The sequence below is a fragment of the Anastrepha obliqua genome, chromosome 1, assembly GCF_027943255.1.
Source record: "Anastrepha obliqua isolate idAnaObli1 chromosome 1, idAnaObli1_1.0, whole genome shotgun sequence".
NCBI classification, from domain to species: domain Eukaryota; kingdom Metazoa; phylum Arthropoda; class Insecta; order Diptera; family Tephritidae; genus Anastrepha; species Anastrepha obliqua.
Window position 1 is genome coordinate 85,902,281 of NC_072892.1, and position 23,882 is coordinate 85,926,162.

The window sequence follows — 23,882 nt, forward strand, 5'->3', positions numbered from 1 at the left end:
CTTGACTTTATTCTCAAAAACATTTTTTTATTATTCCAAATGCTACTTCGACCAGTATTTGTATTTCATCAACAAGTGCTTTTACACAGTACATAACACAATTGATTTCATTAAGATTTTGAGCTAATACGAACATTTAAAGACCTCAAACGGCCAAGGTGGCAGCTGGTGGCAGCTGATTTTACATCTATCTGATTGCGCAGAATGTACTTAATACTAAAATATAGTACTCAGCTTGGAGAAGAGTGGAGCTTTTTTTATAGACCTCCTAATCGCATACTCTTTTACATATTTTCTTTCGATTAACTGATTTATGTTCTACTAATACCATGATAACTGGAGGAACGATATTATATATTCTATCTAAGGTACTATCCATACCTAATATAAAAATCATAAAAGATTTTAAATATTGTTCATCCAGCTAAGGAACTTATTAATCAACCTTTTATGAAAAATATTCAGAAAAACCTGCTGCCAGCAATAGTACAACTTTGGCGATTTTACCTGCGCAGCACATATCATATAAATAAATGAATTTCTTTTTTTCAGAAACCTCATTAAATTAGCTATTCAGAAAAAATTTTTTTAAATATTTTTGTTAATTTTCATCATTTGGAATTTTTTCCGCCCAGAAACCACTGTGCGGCGGTGGCTGTAGATTTCGGCTTGATATTGTCAAATTATTCTTGCTCTCCGTTTTTGGCTATCGATGACTTTATGCATGACTTAACAACAAAAGCTTTTTGCAAGAGAGTTAATGTGGGTGTTCGCGCCAATTGAGCTCAAAAATTAAGTCGCTTTATATTTTTGCAATATTCGCAATATTTTTCGCTAATTTTAAACAAAAATACAGCTTATGAGGATTTGCAACTTTTTAATCAGAATTTTTAGCAAATTTCTGGGAATTCACTTTCACAAATCGATCAAAGGTCGCGTGATTTGTGACAATATTTTTACATATTTAAAACACTTCCCAATATGTGCTTTGCAAATTTTTTACAAAGTATAGGAATTTGATTTATAAAATTTTCGTTATATAATTAACTAAATTGCGAATATTGTGAATGTATAAACCCGCAGTAGCCGAATGGGTTGGAGCATGACTACCATTCGGGAGTGCGTTGCTTCGAGTCTCCAGCTTTAAATACCAACACTATAGAACAATTTTTTTTCTAATAGCCCGATTTCGGCAGGCAAACTATTGCGTGTATTTCTATCACAAAACAAAGCTCCTCATCATAAACATTTGCCGTTCGGAGTTGCCTTAAAACTGTAAGTCTCTCTATTTGTGGAACAACATCAAGACGCATGCTACAAATATGAGGAGGAGCTCGGTCAAATAGCAAAAAGGGTGGTAGCGCCAATTATTTATTTTTATTTTTATTGTAAAACTATAAAGTGACTTAATTGTGTGAGCACAAGTTCGTATATAAGGTGGCGCAATATTAATCATGCATTTTGTTTCTAAATAACCTTTTTACTAAATAAAAAAAAAAAATAATTTCGAGTGATGGAAATATTTATTTTTGGCTCCTTTGCTAGTTTGTTTGTATACTGCAGCGGATTAGTTCACAAGTGCCAAATATGATTGACGTACGATGCCATTTGCAAAAATTATAAATCTTCCAACATGGTGAGTAATTTTGCGCCACCTTATATCATGTGATGAAGTCATTCAATTTGCCAGCGTCCTACTAAAACTTATTTCAATGGCCTTGCAATCGTGCATTTATATTCCTGCTGGGTACATATAGTTAGGTTTACATGTATTTATATTTTTTTATGCAGGCTTGTGTGTATTTTCCCTTTACTTGCGTATTTTTTGTATTCATGCACATCTACGTGTGAATAATTGGCGTAGTCATCAGTTTGATTGCGTCCGAAGTTGTAATTGCACTTGCAGTATTGGACTGCTACCCCTCGACTGTTTTCACTTTTAATCTGTAGTGGAAGTGCGAACGCTGCGTAATTAAATTTTCCAATTGGTCATCAACGGTAATAATGATGGCAAAGCTAATTGGATATGCGTTGCCTTCGTAGTACTTGTAAAACTTTTGAAGGAAAACGTGAAATTTGTAGTGAAAACCTGCTTATCAATATGTTTATAGGATGCTCTGATATGAGCATTTTTATACGAGTAGATTGATTATTTGATTTGTAAAGATATTTCCATAGAAATTCATTTTCAAAAGTTTTCTCATATCGTAACGCTGTGATGTATTTTTTGTTAGATTAGAAACTTGTGGGTGAGTGAACGTTTTTTTGAGCTATAATATAAAAGGAAAATAGTCCATTATATGCCAACATTTATTCAAGGACAAATGCATGCATCCATGAAAAGTGCTTAGAGTGCAAAGCTTATTGTGTAACTTGTGTGTGCTAAACACGACAAATGGAGGGTCCTAAAGTAGTATGCCTCGCGCATGTGAATAATAATTGGTTGTATAAACTGTCGTTAGGTAAGCCATTCCCAAAAGCATTCACCAAATGCTTTTAGGTGCGATTATAAACAATTTTTCTGACTGCTTTTCGAAAGATTTTTGTATTTTACAGTCTAATAAAATCAGGGTGATATATCGGACTTCTTTATTTTCCATTAACGGAGTCTGCTACTCCTTGAGGTTGGATAAACTTAAACTTTACATTTGCTTAATTTATTATTTATATAACATTTTAAAATGATCTAATATTAAATGCAATGAGATCTAATACAATTTCTGTAATCCTTTTACTTGCAGCTTCATCTCAAATATTTAATATTATAGACGACACAATTCCCACCGCCACTAAGTGAGGTAAGTGCAAAGTTTCCATAAAAAATGCATGCAAATCGATTTTAATGCAAATACTAAAAGTGAAGGATAACCCAAAAATTTATATCTCCATTCACTCATATTCATGTAAGCTGCTTTTTTAGAGTGTGTGTGTGCTGCAGTGGTATATGTATCGGTGTTAATAAATATTGCATAACAAATGAATGTGAAAATGTAGTTCTAACTAATTAAACAATTGTGTTAATTTTTTTTTTTTTGTAGAAAATAAGATATAAAGAACCGAATAAGTCATCAGAAATACTTTATCGTTTAGTACCTTCCAAAGATCTCATATTTTACGTGTATGTGTATGTATGCACATCAGAGAAAAAAATCAAAGACAAAAAATATTTTATTTCATTTGAAAGGCATCACCATTTAATGTATACAAAATACTTGAAGTAGAGCTCGCTGTTTTTTTGGCAGCCAAGTTTCGATTCTTTATATCTATTTTAATATTGCAAGTAGCATATATCAGGGAGTATATCATGGACAATACACCGGCTCAGTCGCCATACAAAAAAAAGTTTGAAAAGTCGATCAGTGTTAGAGCTTATTTTTAGAGTATTTCGGGTACATAAAAAATTATTTCTTAGCTTTCGCGAAGTTAAATTATAACAACTATAGGGAGGAAGTAAGTATTATTATTATTATTATTATTATTAGGCTACTGCGCACTGCAACCAAAAGAGGTCTATTGTGCAAAACCTGCTGAGGCACCACATACATATGTTAAGGCTTTTTAAAAATTTTGAGGTTTATTGTTCCATAATTTGTATCAATGCGCCGACAATACTACCAAGGTGGTGTAGCCTAGTGCAGCACATTTACGAAGAATGTGTTTTGGATTTTCATTTCACAGAATCGGCAAAAAGACCAATTTTGTTTGAGTAATATCTCAGGCTACAGTAAAACTCAGGATACGGTGAATTTCTCTCAGAAAAATTGGTTAATGTGGCCTTTTATAAGCACACAGAAAGGCTTAGGATCAATTAGAGACTTGTTTGTCTCTCTTCATTTCCTTCATATTCCTCAAGTCGAGTAATCCAACCAACTATACTGCGTTGAGGTCTCCACAATTTTCATAAGTGGTGATGAAACTGAATTCGCGCAAGTAACTTCGTCAAAAACTGTTTCTAAACACTGATATTTTCGAACCTTTTGTGGTATTTTATTACTATTTTCCATTGTTGTCCTTACCACTTTCCGCCTACCCCAAAAATGGCCAAGTGACTTTTCTATTATTATTGCTTTACCAAATAAATGTCTTAGATAAGAAAATATTTTTTTTTTAACAAAAAGAAAAAAAATTGGGCATTTAATTATTTCGTCTGACATTTTAAATGTTTGAAGGATTATATAATTTTTTATGAATTTGGCAATAAATTCCAAAAGCCAACTTTTAATGATTACTTGAAACTTATGAAGCAAAAAAGGTTCCTTAGAGGGGTACAACTCTGTGTAACTGTCTCAACTATGTGAAAATGACTTCGAAGCTCAAAAGGACATGAGAACGAAATGTAGAACTCCCCAAGATTGGAAATACGGCTGTAGAAAATCTGATAACAAATGACCAATTTAAAATAAAAAAACCGTTCCGACGGTTTTTAGAAGGATAAAAAAAAGAGATGAGGTTTCAGCATTGATGTGTTGATCAATCCCTTTGGCATGCTTAGCAACGCAACCCTTTCTGTACATATGTATATCTACAATGTACATCAACACAATGTAAATTTAATTATGAAATCTACAAATAATTCACGGTACAGAATTATGGGGACATAAAATCGCATAATATGAAATCGCGTTATAAAAGTATCACTTTATAGAGCAATTATTGTATGTTTTCCTCCTTAGTGACTTAAACCACTTTCAAAGTGGAATTCTTTGCTGAAAATATTATAATCATCCGAATGTGTCGACATTTCAATGGGTAGTAAAAACATTTTAAGAAACTGGTTCTGTCGAGGACAGAAAAAGGGCTGGCCGATCAATAACTGGACGTTCTCTTGAGAATATTGCTGCTGTAGCGCAAAGTGTTGCTGAACAACCTGCAAAGTGGATATCTCGACGTTCTCAACAATTAGGCATTCATGAATCGACTGTTTGGCAGATTTTACCTGTGGACGTGCGCATGGTGGATAGCTAAATGATATCATTTTTCACAAATGATATAATTTTTCACGTATTTTGAATAAATATAATGAAACATGAAACATGAAATCTAAACTTTTACATGTTTCATTTTAAAACAACATCTGGGCGCGTCTTTTGAAAATTCCTTTGGTATTTCATCTTCGTCACCTTCCTTTCAAAGCTATAGTTTCGATTAAAATGAGATGAAGTATATGAGCGAAACCAGAATATTGAATACTCATATGCACAGTTTCGGTTCAAGAGCCAAGTAATGTCTAAACGCACAGTTTTCACATAGTAAACAATTACGCATTTTTTTCATTAGGAACATCAAGTAATTTTAGCTCGTCTATAAACTACCCGTAGGTAAGAAAGACTGCATGTGCCTTTGAAACTTTTACACGCAGAAGTAACTCGAGCTGAGTAAATGTTTTCCACATACAAATTTGTATACGTAGCTGCATTTTTATGTAGCTCTTATTTGTTTTATTTTTCATTTTTTGCGTTATGCAAATTTAATCAATCAGCACATTGCGCCTGTAGGCATGTGTCAACGTGAAATAGCAATTATAAAGCGCAAAAAATTTAAACTTAAAAAAGTCGACCATTTGCGGTTCAGCTGTGAAAGTGCATCAACTTCTTTCGCTTTTCAACGGTGTGATTCGGAAACCGCAGAACTTTTTACAAACTCGAACCAATTTAACTATAAAAATAATAAAAGGGATAAATAGACCGAAGGCAATATATAAGTTGGTATATTTCATCTATATATTTGCAATGTAATAGTGAAGTTAAGTACTATGGCCCCTCACTATATGCTACACTTTTGTTTTGTACTCGTTGCTACCTACTGCATTTGTATAATTTATTTTCAAAAGTTTTTAATGCCACATTTTTTCAATTACATAAATGTACGTTCTAGGCTTATTTGTCCATAGCTTATTATTATTCATTCAACCAAAAATTTCAGCATATTTTGCGGTTGCATATTTTACACCTATCGGAAGCAAATTTTTCATTAAAAATAGAATGCGAAAAAGTTGAAAGTTGCGCACACAAATTTGCAAGAAAAAATTGTTTATAAAAATATATCTAAGAACTTATGTATATTTTTAGGTTAAAGTTTCCGACAGTTTTTATATTTATGCAATTTGTAATTGGCAATTGGTTAGTTTATTCTGTATGAATTTACACTGCATCAAATAATTATAGCACAGGCACATATTGACAAGTTATGACATTTATTTGTATTTTATTTAATTTTAATATTTTTTTATAAATATATATAAAAGTCCTGTATGTACATCCAAATTTAAAAAAATGAGTTTGGGGGTAACAAAATTCGTTATTTTTGAGTAAAATTTTTAAAACTGGTTTTTGACTTAAAACTGTTTTATGCTCATCCTTTACCTCCTGGGCGATGCTATGACTTTTGACATGCCGGTGATCTTCGATTATTTCTAATTAATAATTTAATGTTATACCTGAAAGACGTTTAATTCAATTCCAAGAAAAAAACAGAATATCACTTTTAATATGTAATGCAAGGGGGTGCAAAATTATACATCTAATTTTGTTTTTGAATAATTTTTTTTACTAAGTATAAAAAAAATATTTTGTGTGGTGAAAATCTGTATGCACTATTTTGCTTGTCTTTTTGTATACTGCATATGTCTAGTTCACAAGTGTCAAATAGGATTGACTACACGATTTGCAAACAATATTGTGAAACTTCCGGTAGGGTGATTAATTTTGTGCCACCTTGTTGAACAAAATATGTTTTGTTTACATTTTACTAGGTTTAAAACTGATTACTTTAGAGACATATTAGAGTAGAATATTTCTTGTTAAAAATAGTTCTTGCTAACATGGAAGAATGATAGCACACGAACTGGTTGTGCTGAAAAGTGAACAGGTAGTATTCTACTTCAGAACTCGTATTTTTCCCTGCCGGGTAATGTCTGCTATCATACATGCACATCCATACCATGTAGATTTGTGTGTTTATTTCCGTGAGCGCTTGCTTTTTAATCGCATATAATGTATTCATAAATGCATACATACAAGGCGGCGCAAAATTAATCGAACCAATAATCAGATCAAATTAATAAAAATAAAATTTTTTGTTTTTTAATAACTTTTTTATAAAATAAAAAAAAAGTGATTTCGTGCGATGGAAATCTTTATTTTGACCTTTGTGCGTTCCATTTCTTCTTTATTTGTATACTGTAGCTGTATAGTTCACAAGTGTCAAATATGATTGAAATACGACACCACTTCCAAAAATTATAAATTTTCTCACAGGTTGACTAATTCCGCGCCACTTTGTATGTGTAATATCTTATGAAGCGCACCACAGAGTTCTTACTTTCATTTCTGTTTGTTCGTTATTTGACTCATAATATTTTTTTTCTTTAGAAATCGCTGAAAATTATATCATAACTTATTTTTACTTTCCTTTCTCCCATTTTTACACTCACAGCCTCCCATAAATCTCCTCGCAAAACAAAAACAAATATTAGAAAGCAAATAAAAAACAAAGCTAAAACTAAAAGCATCAAAAAAATGCAAAATAAAGTATAACTGCAATAAAAATACGTGCGCGCTAAGTCTCTCAACGTTCCAGCAATTGCTACGCTTTTATGTACATCCAGTTAGCTTTGTGCTTTTTAATCGCACAAAAGTAATCTGAACTCTTTCTCCAAACACTCCACTCACTCACGCCCACCGATCGCTCGTACGCTTCCCGCCGGGTCCCATACTTATTTGTTGTTTTTTCCATCGCAGCTGTGTATTCCATTCTCGCTGTAATGGCTGCACAGAGGTCCCATGTAAGTAAAACTAAGTTGCTTTGGCTTTGTGCTGCCCCTTTGTATGACCTTTTAAACCAAAAAGCAAGTACATAATAAATGCTCTCGCCCATCCCAATATGTATGCATAGACTCCAATTCGAAGCATGCCCGGCATGTAATCAATCTGGTGTCCAGAATTTGATTTACATACATTACAATTTCCTCCGATTTTATTTTCATGTATTTTTTTATTTGAGTTGGGTTGTGTTTTCCGTTTAACGTTTTTTATGAGTTTCGCTTCGTTCGATGTTTTTTGCGAACTTAAATTTGATTTGATGTTGAGCTAATTGATTTTTGCATGCAAAGTTTATTTCACTGTTATGTACTACATATTATAAAACTAACTACAATGATTGAAGAAGCGGTTTTAAATAAGATCTGAAAGATCTACTTTAATTAGATGTGATAAATTTTACTTTTCACATATCATTCATGTTTTCTTTAGTTCAGATTGAATTTCATTTGATTTGAAGATTAAATACCAATTAAACAAAAATCATTCATAAAGTCTTCGATATTAACACAATTTGCAATGTTGAAAAATGTATAATTTGTTGTATAGGATTTTCAAATTATTTAATAAAATATAGAAATAAAATGTATCCGCACTCGTATGTTGCTGAAAATGAAAGCTTTGATTTTTTGGTTTCGAATTTTTATTCTTATTATCAAAGTTTTCACAGCTAGCTTTACAATTTCATTCAACTTTTTGAAATACGCAAACGTTTTCAGTCGAAAATCAAATTCTATATGAACTAAGCATATAAGTATTTAGTGATGATTGCATAACACCGTGCTACAAAATCTAATTATTTTTGCCACACATGAGGAGATCAATAGATGTGAAACTAGAGCTGTAATATAATAAACTTGCAGGCACTAAAAACCTTCTCAGAACATCGGAATTTATTTCTTAATAATATTTCGACAAAATACATAGGCTACCTAAATATGAGTAACAAATGGAACATGGAACAGTGTATATAATCCCAGTTCATAGTTATCCAATGGCAAAACAGCTCAAAAATGCCTATAATATTTGTATCCTTGAATATCCTTGAGGATTTTCATTCAAATCGTATAGCAATAATGTATTTTTTGGTTTGTTATATGCACTATCAGCAACCAAAATTCTACCACTAAACGTTCAATATTTCAGGATAGATAGAGGTTAGGATCTTCCCTACAAATATTAGCAAACTTAATATTTTGGTTTTGAGAATCTTACTAAAGGGAAATCTTCAACGTATGAAAATGTGGGTATCAAATGAAAAGGACAGTATACATAAACCTAAGCATTTTTTTCATAGTTATTCTATGGTACAATAGCTCAAAAATGAATCCTTGGATACCCTTGTACAATATTTTGTGAAATGTTATATACATATATTATCAGCAACCAAAATTTCATTCCTCTATCTTCAGAACTCCGTGCAAATAATAGCGAACTTTACAATTTAATTTTTGTTTGTCATATAATATGTCTGACGAAATATGTCAACAGGTCAAAAATAAAATAATTTGGGAGTTTAGTTTCAATAACAATAATGGTTTGAAAAAAGTTCATAAGCTAGAACTGTTTGGGTGTTTGGGTATCCATTGAGAGAACGATTTTCGTACGCAGTCATTCTGGGGTAAAACACCTCAAAAATGCCCTCAAAAGTTGTTATCTTTTAATATCCTTGACGATTTTCATTCAACTCTTTTAACGAAAATACATATATCATGTGAATTGTTGTATGCACTAACACCAGCTGAAATTTAATACTCTATACGTTACATTGTGCAGCAGCCAAAACAAAAGTTAGTATAGAAGTTTGAAACGGGTAGGTCTACAGAATTTGTGCTTAAACATCGCAATTTGTTTTAAATGTATTGAAATTTTCCTCATATAAATTATTAAAAAAAAAAATCGTATAAAACTACATTAACCATTAAGATTATCTTTAGGTTCTAAAAAAAAGTTCATGATGAATATTTTTGTGGAGCATTTACTCCAATATTTCTAACATCTGTGGGTCTTTTTGACCAATACTTTTAAGAATCTGAAAAATTTTCAGTTTCCAGTGTTGATGGGGAGTTAAAATGTTCCACAGAAATATTTCTCGAAAAATTTTGTTAGGGGACTTCTTAGGCAAAAATATCTAGTGAACGATAAGGGAAAAAAGTACACTACTACAATATTTTTTTTTCTGAAAATATAATTTTAAACCTTTCGGTACTCGCTAACTTTTCAATGAATTACATGTAAGGTATATATACATACTTACGTAAATCTGTAAAAAAGGAGCAACCATTTGTGTATATATATATTCATACTTAGAAACTTGCACTAACAGGACATATCGCAGCTCTTTTAAACAACGCTACTCTTTTTCTGTTGGCAATTTGTAACATTTTGCACAGTAATCCTAATTTATTTGCTGATTTACTAAAACTTGTAGGAAGAATTTATTGTACAATAGAATATCAATGCCCTCTTTTGAAGCTGGGAACATTTCAAGACCTTTATTGGGCTTCACTTATTTGAAATGCAGAGCTTCGAACGCTTTAGACTGCCAAAACACCGTTTTGGGTTTGTTATACCAACTATGGAAGCCTTTATTTCACTATGTCGAGATAAATCATTTTTAGTTTTCTGGAATTTCAGAGTTTTACAGCATTGATGAAGGCAATTAGGAATCTTTGTAAACTTTAAAAGTAAAAAAAATAAAATAAAAAAAATAAAAAGTATTTAACTCTAAAATAAAAGTAATTAACTATAGAAAGTAGTTTAATTAATAAAAGAAATTAATATTTTTTAAATAAAACATAGGGTTCCAGTTTTTGAACATTTATGAAGCCAAAGTTCGGCTTTTGTTTTGTCGAAGCTGAACCAAAACCGAACTGAACTTCTATGTGATCGAACATGGCCGCACCCGAGGTCGAAGTTCGGTCGAAGACCCCCATTTGCTTGTATTTTCTAAAGAATTATTGCTATTACAATCCTATTTATTTAATTAGAAAACAAGAAGTTAGGTATTCGAGTTTACTTAAGTATTTAAAATTAATTACAAATTTTAGCTAGATGAATTTGAGAATCCTTACACACATATATGTGGGAGTGAAGCGACAAAACTACTGTCACTTGACTTCACGAGAAGAGAAAAATGAGAGTTGGAGTTAGTGGAAGACGAGCGCGCATAACGTAAAGACGACCAAGCGACGTGTTGTTCCTTTTGAAAAATTTCATACAATACTTTGTAATTTAACTTCCGTATTTCTTTGTAATGTAATTTCCATATTTCCGTGTAAATTCCACTTAAACAATTATTAAACTTTTCATTCAATCTAATCGTAATAATAAAACTTTAAACATGTATTTAATTCTCTTTAAAAGCAGCGCAAGTAAAGCCAAGTAATACAACATCCTACATCCATAATTGGTGGGTACACCCTTTTTGGGAGCTTGGCCGAGATCCCCCTCCTATTAGTGGCGTACGTGTTGTTATTGTTCCTCAAAGGGATCTACAGTTTTAAGTCGATTACGAACGGCAGATGGTTTTTTATGAGAAGATTTTTCATCACAGAAATACACTCGCACATTCGCCGTTGTCGACCGAGGGGCGACCGCTATTAGAAATTTTTTTTCTTCATTTTGGCCTTTCACCGAGATTCCAACCTACGTTCTGTCTGAATTCCGAATGGTAGTCACGCAGCTAGTTCGGTTACGGCGGCCGCCGTGAGACTCCTCACATAGCTTCCCTTTATTTCATTTTGCTTAAAGAGAAGATACCCATCATTTAAATATTTTAACGGATTTGTATATTTATTTAGTTATAAGTTCATCTTAATTGCTGTTATTTTCAGTTGCGCCGTTCCATTATATTAATGTTGCAGATACAAGAATATGATTTTAGGCTTATTTTTATATACTAACAAAAAATGTATACTCCTTTTCAAGGTCCGTGCATTTGTCGGGAGACATCTTTTCTTATGCTCAGAATAAATTTTAATTCAAAGATGGAACTCTGTCTTGGTTATTGCAATTGAATTGTGTTCCTCATTAAAATTTCTCTTTGTTAAACTAACTGAAATTAATGAATAATTTTTACATTGTTATGTGTTGATTTCTTTACGGTTGGATAGATAAATTTTCCAGCTTTGTTCCAAACTAACAAATGCTAAAAGAATGAAAAATATTTTCATACATTAGTACAAACACAAATGAATTTCCTTTTGCAATTTGGAATAAACTCAAAAGAAATCATGTAATACAAACATTTAGGTTAACCAAAATGGCGGAAATAGTTTGGACGATGCCACAGCAAAGCGTAACGAAAATTTACGAAAACTTTTTCAAACGAACAAAAAGACAACGAAAGCAGCAAAGCTGCAACGAGGACAAAGTGAAGAAGGACCTGGCAAGTTTTACTACAGCAATACATCCTGCAATAGCAATAAGGATGCGGTTAGCTGCGATGGCTACGATGATAATAATGTTCACTTTGATAACAATGAAGTTTATGGCACTGCTTTTGGTGATGTCAGAGCCGACACTGCTGCATGCAGGTGGAGACAAAGCAACGGTCAAACTGCCAGTAGTACTGCCGCATCTACAACTGTTGCCAACGTTGATTACGACAATTGCAAAATGCGCCGGGGGTGCGGAAACAATCGTATACGGCGCTGGAGCGTGAGGAGCGGCAGTGTATCGGAAGATGGGAGCAGACTCGAAGGAAATCTTTCAACGGACAAGCGACAATTGGGGAAAAGTGTTGTGGACACAGATCAATTGGCAATGTCAAGCAATCAATCGCAATTGAAACAAAGCGGACAAGCACTGAAAAGTTACTACAACAATCATTACACCAGCAGAAACTATTACAACACTAACAAAGTTGAATGTTCAAAAAGCAATACAAGTGAAAAAAGGAAAGACTACAGTGGACACTATGATATCAGCAATAACGGCGCCATCGTCAATTGGCCTGGTCAAACTGTTAGCGGCGCTGAGGCAGTCGGTCATGCAAATGCAGAGAGAACTGCAGAGTCCGATTTGGACTTTGATGATGATGTTACAGCAGATGTCACTGGCGCAGAAGGTGAGCTGCGGTGTAGTAAATATAGTGCGGGAAATGAAAGCACTGGCGCGTATGCTGGTAGACAGGCGCAGAGAGTGAATGCATGTTCTGCCGAAACATCTTTGAATGCGCACAGAAATTGGCAGCAACAGCAGCCGCAATTGCGTACAGCGCAGTTGACTCCAACAAGGCGCGCCAATTCAGTAGCAATGATTGCAAATTCAACTTCAACCACTTGGAACAGCAACGAGCAGGCAATGAACAGTGCCGGGGTTAGCTGGGACATAAATGAATTTGGAAGAGTAGGACGTCCAGCACTCGAGTGGATGTCTCGCAGAGCTAGAAGTAATTCAGTAGCACCTGGTGATAGCTGGCAACAAAGTGATGACTACAGCAGTTGGAATGACCAAACTATGTACGCTGAAGAACAAGCGGCCGCAGGACAAGCAACTGATTTCATTGGAAATAATGAAGCTTCAACGTGTAATGTAATGCGGCAGTCACATGAGTTCCCGCAAAACATCAATGGAAAAATTGTAACAGGAAACTTGCCACTACGGCAATCACAGCTAGAATTGCAGCCGCTGCTCCAGTCAAGGCAAACTCATCCCACCCCAACTCATGTCAGCCACATTTCAGCGTTTTTTAAAACACCGCTTATGAGACGTGAGCGTGGGCAGAGTGTGGACCGCTGTGGAACAGGTGGGCATACCACAAATGAACGTTGGAAATCTGAAAAGAACATCCACATGAAAAACGAAACCGAGTTTGGGAGAGTTGTGACGGCGGCCGCTAAACCACAAGCGACAGTGTCAACAGCAGACGAAATGATACAAGGCAATAACAAAAACAACAAAAGTTGCGGTAATAATTTTACTGCGCTTGACGAATTGCGGTGGCGGCACAAGCCACTGCAACAGCACATTTCGACCGACAATGTGCAACGTTACTATGGTGGGGGAGGTTGGAGTGCTGATGAGGCTACGTCAGCCGAAGTGGAACAACCAAGGTAAATGTGCTGGGAAAATTGGTAAAATAACATTTTTTTGGCGTTAATTTGTTAGGAATGCAATTAATTCTGTCATTTATTTTTCATGTTAAAGCGCCGTTCGTGTGATAGAGGATGTGATTGATAGGGGGAATTTAAGCGAACTAAAATGAAGAATAAATTAAATTAAAGAATGCTTTCGAACTTTAAAAAATAAAATGCATGCTACATTTAACAAACTAACGGTCTATGTATGTATGCAGTTTAAGCTCGTGATGTTTTTTTAGCATTTTTCAGGGATTGTCTTTACGGGTATATAAAAACTCACATTTAAATAATTGGGTTTTCCGCGAAATTTTAAATAAAAAATAACATCAAATAAGTGCTATGCGCTGTCAAATTATTGTCATTTATCTCTGCTCGTCTGCAGTAAAAAATAATTGAATTCAAACTAAGGTGGTCCTTAAGCAGTTTGGTTCTACAGAAATAATTGGCCTACAAAGGAAATAGATTCAAAAATGGCAAATTATGTATGACAAAAGCTTTGAGAGCGGTAAGAGTGCATCCCAAAAATTATCGGTTCGCAGATATCTTAATATCAAACCATCAGAAAAGCTAAATGAAAGAGAAATTTCGTGGAATCGCTTCTCCTTAACGCCTCTTTTTGTGTAGTATAACGTAAAGTAGGTATACCCATATCCGTGTAATATCAGGAGCTTGGAGTTGCTTGCTGATTAGTGCATCATTCTATGGTGCATCGAAGTTCACAGAGTTACAGACGGCCGGCCAAGTCATAATATCAGGCAGATTTCTAAAATCGAAGGAAAGACTAAACAATCATTACAATGAGGAAAAGAGATTCTGTAGAATGTGATTTAAAAGAGGTGAGGACTTGGTACCCTCACTAAAATATGCAAGATTCCGATTTTATCGCGCTTACACTATAGCATATCTCAGCTATCTTGGAACCAAGCTACAAATGTTATCGAATTTGGATGATGTTAGCATTTATATGCTACAGGACGGTGAAAATCGTACTGCCGCTTAAAATAAAAAAAACAAGCAACTAATTCTAAGTCTCCTAAGTTGATCAGCTGAGATAGCAAAATCAAATTCATTAATAAGTCATAAAATAGGTATAACGGTAAAAACTTAGTCAGAAAATCAAAATGTTACTTTAGTAAAGCAGCACTTTTGGGGCGGAACTTTCAACTTTCACCCTAAGTTTCATAGACTTATGCATATAGAAAAACCTCATATAAATCTTTCTGAATTCTCAAGACAAACCTTTTTCTGTTTCCATATTAAATTTACAGTTTTTTGCCCGAGTGTGCGTAGAATAATGGAGAAAAAAGGCTCTGGATCTGTTTTGAATAAATAAATCTAAACAAAACCTACAGCTACTAGTATACTCGTACAGTTAAGTCTAAGGCTGTCAACTGCACTCAGTACCTCACTCAATTTACCAAGATCTGTTCAACTATCCATCCAATCCATCACACAGCTTCGTTCTACGCCAGATGGGACAGCCTGGAAATTCCATTAGAGGTAAATGCCACACACAATTAATATCAAGTGTATACAAAACAAAGGCGTTCACCAAATGATATTTGTTCACCGGAGTCATCAGACTAGTATGATATTTATCGACGCAAGCGGCTGGAGAGCGAAGTGCGAGCTCTTAAAAGCAATTTGGATTGATGAACATGTTCGGTTATTGGATAATAAATAGCTTATATTCTCCACGGCGGTCGCCGTGGCCGAATGGGTTGGTGTGTGACTACCATTCGGATTTCAGAGAGAGAACATAGGTTCAAATCTCGGCGAAAGACCAAAAATGAAGAAACAAGTTTTTCTAATAGCGGTCGCCTCTCGGCAGGCAATGGCAAACGTCCGAGTGTGTTTCTTCCATGAAAAAGCTCCTCATAAAAAATATCTCCCGCTCGGAGTCGGCTTAAAACTGTAAGTCTCTCCATTTTGTGGAACAACATCAAGTCGCACGCCATAAATAGGAGGAGGGGCTCGGCCAAACACCCAAAAAGAGAGTATGCACCAATTATATATATATGATACATTCTCCACTTAAGAAGGGGTTGGTCATTCAGATTGCCCGATTATTGCTTATAATGTAATGATTATGTACCTGGAAAATTTTAAGAAACAAATTTCAACAGGCCGCCCTAATACGGATAGATGTATATTGGGGATAAAATCTCACTTGTCTCTATTGCTCCTTTGAGCTTGTACGACGCGTATATGCATATGCGATCACATTTTGAAATTATACGTGTAACACGTCTATCACAGAAGTAGTTACCTGCAGTTATTTCTCGCATTTATTTTCCCGAGATAAAAAGTTGTTGCATACTAAATAACTCTTGCTTATGCAAACAAATTTACTCACTCTCATATAGATAAGTATTACCTCATGAATGTGCCAGAGCCCACTTTGAACACAACGAACGGAATTAGTGTCGAAAAGTAACCGCTAGATAATGAAATTGTCATCAAAAACATGCCAGGCGACACGAAGTTCAATTGAACAACAAAGGTAATGACGCTTAAACAGTTTGTGAGTGTGGAAAGCGCATCAATTCATTTTTTTCTTTAAAATGTGGTTGCTCTACTGCCTTTAATTCTAGATACGCTTTTAATGATAGATCAGAAGTATTGCTTTTGATTTTGAACTGGAAGGACGGGCCAGCTTCTAAGCGACCAATGGTTTTATACGCGAAACTTGTTTAGGACAGAAATTAATTCAGAACGACAGTATGCTTCGAACTTGGAACCAACCGAATGATGGTTAGGCACAAACCCCTAAGTGAACGGCGACCGCCAGGATTATAAGTCGGAATAAAAACACAAGAGTTTGAAAAATGTTGTTTTTTTTTATTAGCCGCTTGAAAAATATTTTTTTTCTGACGAAGCGCATTTTCATCTCAGTGGCTAGTTAACGAACAAAACTGCCATATCTGGCGATCGACAACACTGTAAATGATCGTAAGTACATCCTCAAAACGTGAATGTTTGATACGGATTTAGGAGGATGAATCAGGAGGAGGATGGATCATCACTGACCCATTTTTATTTCAAAATGTTGCCTCAAATACTGTTTTGATTAACGGTGAGGGCAACGGATAAACAATTTTTTGGTTCCGAAAATTATATGCCCTTTCGTTTCAGAGAAATGAAGCGCCATGTCACAATAGATCTTTTACGCGATGCTAATTGGCTACCTCAACGTTGATCTTTGACACCGTTAAACTTTTTTGTAGCACGTCGTGAAAAACTGAAGTTATGAGAAAAAGCCATTAGCGATTCAGGCTCTCAAGGCAAATACCGGGGAAGTCATTTGTGAGATAGGGCCGGAAACCGTCGCCAAGGTCTTGGAAAGCTGGGTTAACAGGATGCGCTATCGCGAAGCCAGTGTCGGTAGTCCCATGAATGAAATCGTATTTCATGCATAATGAAAATGTTTGCTCTTTCAAATAGAAAAAGGAAAAAAAAGAATATTTTAAAAGATTTACATAATTTGTACATTATTCATCACTGTATGTGATACTCCATTTACAGGAAAAATTTCGAAAGAACAACTTTCAATCATCACTATGTTCCGCAGTGGTTCACGGTAACTCACAATAACTGTTTACTCAATAAATATCCGCTTAATCTCATCATGCTCCCCTTTCTGCCAGCCAACTTTTCGAAAGATTTTTACTGGAATTTGCATTACCATCTCTGCCTGTGATATGTAATTCGCCTACAGAACTGAACTAACTAATATTTTTAACATCACAATGCCCTGTGAAGAGTTAATGGTCAACGTATCTATCAGCATCATAGCTGCTTATACATTAGTGTTATACCTGTAATGAACTTCTTTAGAGTGGATAAAAAGAAGCAAATGTTTGGCTTCATCTACATTTAGCTTCCTCGAATCCTTAATGTTTCAAGCAGTCTTATTTAAAGTAAGAGATGAAATTTGTTTTGTATTTGTCATTTTGCATCTAGTACATTTCTACTCACTCTCGAACTAGTATGACTTCTTCCATTAAATACTTATTATGAACTAGAATATTTGCGGAGCACATGAGCTTTTCACTGCCAGGTTGTATTTCATACCAGAAATTCATTGAAAAGACAATGCAACAAAATGAAAAAAAAAATTAACCTCTGGAGTTATATTATTTTATATTATTTATAGTATTTTTCTAAGAGGTTAATAGAAATAGAAAAGAAAATATCTTAAATATTTATAAATCTTATATTGAAGTTTATGCTTGATGCCTTAATTTGAGTGATAGAACTTCAAAATTCGCTAAATAGTTTTATTTTATAAGAAAAACTGTAAAAATGTTGATTTTCCATGCATAAAATTGTACTAATTATGATGCGTTGACAAGTTTTGATAATTTAGTTCATTCTTTTAATAAAATAAAAACCATAAAATTCTATGTTTTAAGCTCGGTGCAAATAAAAAAAAAATGGTCAAAATTCCAAAATTTCGCTTTTTGAGTTTTGGTATAATAAAGTGCAAGCTTTAGGAGACTCAAATTTTGTTGATTTTTTACACCTATTTCGCTGGAGGTCTTGCCCATCTTCGCCGTATAACAAAAGCTATATATTTTTTATATAGAAGAAAACATCTCACGCCGTCAGCAAAAAACACAAGCAAACCAAATATCAAAAATCTGTACGAACCAGTTGAAACTTGAACTCTTTTGCACCAAACCACAAAGAGCTATGTGTAATCTTTTTGAATGGTTCTAAAAATTCTGATTAAAAATTGTGAAAGTTTTATGACAACTTTTTATTTTTTTCCAATTTGCATAAAAGTTGGAGCATACATTTATATGCTTTTTGTAAGAGAATGCACTGTATTTTAATAAAGAACTAGTAAAATTGAAAATGAAAGAAATAAATTTAGAAAACTTGGCAATTAGTCCCTGTGATTTAGTAATTTAGCACAGTTTATTAATTCTTCTTCGTAATCTATAATTTTAAAGGCAAGTCTTTAAATTTTATTTATTGTGTTATTTGAAAATATTTAAAGTATAATAAAAATGGGCTTTTTGCCAACAGTAATCCACTGGTATGCGATTTTTAATTTTGCTCAGATATCGTTGTTCCATCTTTCTTATGTCTAAGTTAAGCCTCTCAGCGCTAACTTTTAGCTTTTCTTTCTTTTCTTTTTCTGTAAGGAAAGTGAAGCGAAGTTTTAAAGATATGTTACATATCAAGACTCGATAGGAATCTTTCATATTTCGAATTATTTCGATATGTTAGTAGCTTCCTTGTTTCCTAAGAAATTTTCTATTATTTATCCATTACAATTATTAACAACATTTTTAGAGTTTTTCTAATAGTTGTGTAGCTCAAATTCTTACGTATATGTATTTATAGTAGTGTTGGATGATTTCAGGTGTGATTTTCGCTATAACATCTTTAAATGCCATTAAAATAAGAACTCTAAACATTAAGGTAGCATAAAATGAGAAAAATCACTCATAAAAATATTTTATGTACAATATTTTCTTATTTTCGGTAACTTATTAAAAAAATATTAAGATACCCCATTTTTTCATTTTTTGGCACTGTATTATTTAATGTAAATATAATCAAAAATATGTGGTTGGCTCAAAGTAATAAAAAACAATTATGTTGTAGCAAAAGTTCTTTATTAGGAAAACAAATTATGCGCCGATGCAAATCGAGACCACTCTCAAATTCTTTACGATTATCCCTTTTATAAAATCTTTCTGCACCGTTATCCATTTCCAATACTAGGTGGAGGGTAAATCACGCGAAAACACACAGTGTTGTTTATGTATTTTATTGTTGCATAAACTGTGTGCATAACAGTGACGATGAACAAAGTGATAATAACAAAAACTACGAATAAGCGAAAGGCGGGATAACGAGGATCTTCGTATGGATGACGACGAAATGAAAGGGAATAGGGTGAGAACGCAGAATGTGGGTGATGCGATATTAATTAAGCTTTCAGACAATATGTTTAATCGAAAAATATATAAAAGTAAACAATAGGCAGTTTCCTCAATTAAATTTTCGATTTCATTATTCCCTTAAACATATTTTGAAGCCTTTTAAGCCATTTGAAAAGCTTTAACTTTTAATTAATATTAATATTTTGCTATTTCTCTAATCAACTGTGTGCCTTTGCCAGCCTTGAAGCTATTGTCCATTTATGCTAATTGCATGCATTTTTAATTGATTTGTTTTATTCAACAGTATTTACAACTTAAAAACTTACCAAATATCTTAACTCTTTTTTCAGCTCAATAACTACATTACATTTGCAAAATACCAATTTACGAGCTTACAACAGCAATAACAGTTTCGCGAATTTCGGTCAGACATTACCAAAATTATCTACAACAACAACGAAGTTAGAATGGACAGCTTCTCAAGCATCTTTAGCTGAGCGTTTAACAAAATTTCGACACAAACAACAGCAGCAAGGTCGACAAGAGCTGAAGTCGGCCGAAAACGAATTATTGACACGAGAAGGGTATTATCAGCTACATAACAGTTCCAACGACTGCAACAACAACAGAAACAATAATCATCCGTACAACAGCAGTGACTCCAGTAGTGGCAATAGGCTTCTGACATTCAAAAGCGTAGAGCAAGCACCCGCTGCTGATGTACACAATACATCAGCCCAGCATAGTCCATCACTGTTCAAAGCTAAACTTGCTAATAGTAAGAGCAATTACAACACAGAACAACATCATTATTACTCAAGTCAACAAAGTGCGAACGTTGCAACCCTCGATGCAACTGAGCCATCATCAGCTCCGTTAGATTGCTACTCCAAATCGGTGAGGCAACGACGTATATTAGTGCGCAGGCGCAACAATACAAGGGAACCAGTAAATTCCGTAGTAACCGAGACAACAAAGCCGTCACGTGTAACATCAACCATCGTTGTGACTGAGAGACAAGAGGCAGCCCATCAGTTTTGGTTCCTTTCACTTTTGTACTGTATCGGCCTAACAAGATTTGCTGATTATGCTGCCTTGCAGTTAGGCGCATGCAACACTAAGAACTTAAGCAACGAACAGTTGCATACACGTAGGTGTTCGACGCCACCTACTACAACTTCCGTCGGGAACATTCCAAAAGGACGCTCAATCGACATAATGGGTTTCATACGCAGCATGAAGCTTAAAGATCGCCTCGCTATTAGTTTGGGTGCGACTCTAATACTGCTGACATTGTTGTTAGTGGTTGATGTGCAGATGGATTTCGGTGTGACGAATCGACATTTATTACAACAGCATTCACGTGTCCGTTATGTAAATGAAAATGATGGTGGGGGCGGTACGGGAGCATTCAGAGATTTCAAAAGGAAATTCCTGCAAAAGAGGTGAGTACCTGAAAAGGACGTTATTAAAATGTGTTTGCATTTGTGTGTATGTGTATGCGTGCATGCATATTTGTAGTATTAAGTGAATGATGGATTTGTGCAGTGGGAAAACTGCAAGTTATTTACCAGGGCTAAGTTAACTTTGAATTTTTTAAGGTTGTGGGATTGTTGAACGACTGAAGTGAAGGTTGAATTAAAATACTAAAACTTCAGTTCAATGGAATTTTGGCTTAAATAGGTTACTAAATAACAATAATAATGGCACAGGTTGATCTGATAGCAATACTAGCTCTTCAGCGACGGTCAAAGTTGTCAATGACATCCAGCTGTCAAGGTATTCAATAAGATTTGCTAATCGTGTAGAGATTCGTATTTTTATCAGAAAGTTATCGTCTCGAGGATATCCGTTTTTGGCTCTGTGGCTCTGTCAACATCAAACCTTTTTTTGTTTTAGTTTGTTTCCAAAATTTATTACATCTGCCAACTTTTGACACTTAGTAAGTTTTATAACAATTCTGGAAATATAAGATGGAAATTAAGAGGGATAATGCAACTAAGAATTATATGACATAAAACGTAGAACAGGTTGATGTTTATTTTAGTGATGAAGTATCTGCTAGGGCTGTCGGAGTTTTTCGTTTTAGTCTTCATTTTTGCAGTTTTCAATGTGCAATTTTCAGCATATCTTCGTTTGTGTGTGCTAGTAATCTGTGAATATGCTTTGTGTTGCATTCTCGAATGATGTCTTCCATAAATTTAATTTTGAGGTCCCTGTGTATATCGTCATTGGTTATGTACCCGGCTGCGTTTGTGATAGTCCTTAGGATTATTGATTGTAGTCGTTGCATTATTTTAATGTTTGATTTGCTTGCTGTTCGCCATATTTCCAGATCGGAGTTATACGAGTTTTGTAGATTAACAATTTATTACCAAGTGAAAGTCGCGAGCCGTTTCGTAGTAGCCAGTAGAGTTGTCTGAATCTGTTTTTAACTTCGTTTCTCTTTTGAAGTATATGCTCCTTCCAGGTCAGTTTTGCATCAATTATTATGTCTAAATATTTGGCTTTTGTAAAGTTGCAATCATACTATCGTCACTTGGGCAGGGTATATTATGTGCATATATAATGTATAAGAGTGTTGCCAAAACGCTTCCTTGTGGAGCACCTGCTTCCATACGTAGTACATCAGAGCATTCGTCCTGATATTTAACATAAAAATATCTTTCATTAAGGTAACTCCGTAAGAGTAGATAATAGTCAGTTGGAAGTATTTTTTTTTTTATATTAATTTGTGTAATAGTCCGGGATGCCATATATGTACTGTCAAAAGCCTTAGCCACGTCAAGATAGACTGCGACGCAATAATTTTTGTTGTCAATTTCCTGTTGTATTTTGTTTATTACTCTGTGTACCTGTTGTATCGTTGAATTTTTTCGCCGAAAGCCAAATTGATGAGAAGGAATGATGTCATTCGATTGTATTGATCCCCTAAGGCGGTCATAAATCAGATGTTCTAATAGCTTCGACAAAATAGGCAAGAGGCTTATCAGCCTGTATGATGAAGGCTTGTTGGCATCTTTATTTGGTTTTGGCAGAGCATTTATTTCAGAAACTTTCCAAGGAAAAGGGAAATATTTGAGTCTTATTGACGAGTTAAATATATTCCTTAGATACTTAATTCCATTGCTGGGTAGGTTCTTTATAATTTGTTCATTATTTCTGTCGTAGCCTGGAGGTTTTTTATTGTTTATATTTTTAATTTTTGTCAGTATTTCTTTATGGTCACCTTTCTGATTTTTCTGAATTCGAAAGTTTCAGGTAAGTTATTTTGTGTCCTATTTTTTGTATTGTAGAAGGTATTTTTGAAGTGTTTCACTAGTGTGCAAGCTTTATCCAAATGCGTTTTAGCCCATGTATTATTTTCGGTCAGAATTGCATGTTGGTGAAGTGCTGTTTTGTTAATGTTCTTCGTCACTTTCCATAGAGAGAATTTGTCATTTTTTGTAAGGTCTAAATTTGCCAGATAAGATTGTTGCTTTTTATTTTCAAATTCCTTTAACATCTGTTTAATATCTTTAGTCTATCTTTGTTTAAGATTGCTTTGTCGTCTGGATGTCTTGTTGTTTGCCATTGTTTCCTTAGTTTTTTTTTTAGTTTTATCTTCTGTCTAATATAGGCCGGAATATATTTTCTTTTGGTTGTGTGTTTGACTGTTGGTGTTGATAAGGTCATTCCGTCAATGATTGCATTGGTGAAAAACGCAATGGCGCCGTCGATTTGCCCTTCAGTTTTAAGTAGTACATTGCAGTCAATTGCGCTTATAATAGTTTCTCGGAAAATTTCCCAGTCTGTGTTTTTATTGTATAATTTTGAGAAATGTACTTGGGACTCAATAGTTGTTTGATACCATACAAATATTGGCGAATGATCTGATGACATGTCGAAGTTAGGTTTAATTGTGAATTGATTTCTATATACACTTTTGTACATGAAAAAGTCGAATCGTGGCACTTATTTCTTTAACAATGAGGAAGGATACCGTTTCTGGCATTAATCCTTGGTATTGAACGGAGCTAACCGATTTATATGGCCAGTTCTCGACAACAGCGATATATTTCGGCTCATTTGGAAATGCA

The 23,882-nt window shown here is 34.3% G+C and overlaps 2 protein-coding genes across 2 annotated transcripts in view; both read left to right on the forward strand.

Moving 5' to 3' along the window:
* Positions 1-6,828: 6,828 nt before the first annotated feature.
* LOC129235786 (uncharacterized) lies at positions 6,829-20,908 on the forward strand. The gene is made up of 4 exons (XM_054869827.1): positions 6,829-6,867; positions 12,072-13,876; positions 20,154-20,858; positions 20,905-20,908. Exons 1-4 carry the CDS (start codon positions 6,829-6,831, stop codon positions 20,906-20,908), a joined length of 2,553 nt encoding a protein of 850 aa, XP_054725802.1.
* The window catches only part of LOC129248158 (extracellular serine/threonine protein CG31145), a 120,101-nt gene continuing 116,376 nt past the window's right edge, over positions 20,158-23,882 (forward strand). The window contains exon 1 of the mRNA XM_054887609.1: positions 20,158-21,248. Coding sequence (XP_054743584.1) covers positions 21,022-21,248 — 227 coding nt within the window. The 5' untranslated portion in view covers positions 20,158-21,021. The remainder of the gene's footprint in view (positions 21,249-23,882) is intronic.

Excerpts from the sequence above, each read along its gene's own strand:
- LOC129235786 (XM_054869827.1), top strand. The coding sequence starts at position 6,829 with ATGATAGCACACGAACTGGTTGTGCTGAAAAGTGAACAG. Across the intron at positions 6,868-12,071 it reads TTGTGCTGAAAAGTGAACAG|GTTAACCAAAATGGCGGAAA; the intron begins GTAGTATTCTAC and ends ACAAACATTTAG. Across the intron at positions 13,877-20,153 it reads GCCGAAGTGGAACAACCAAG|CTCAATAACTACATTACATT; the intron begins GTAAATGTGCTG and ends CTCTTTTTTCAG.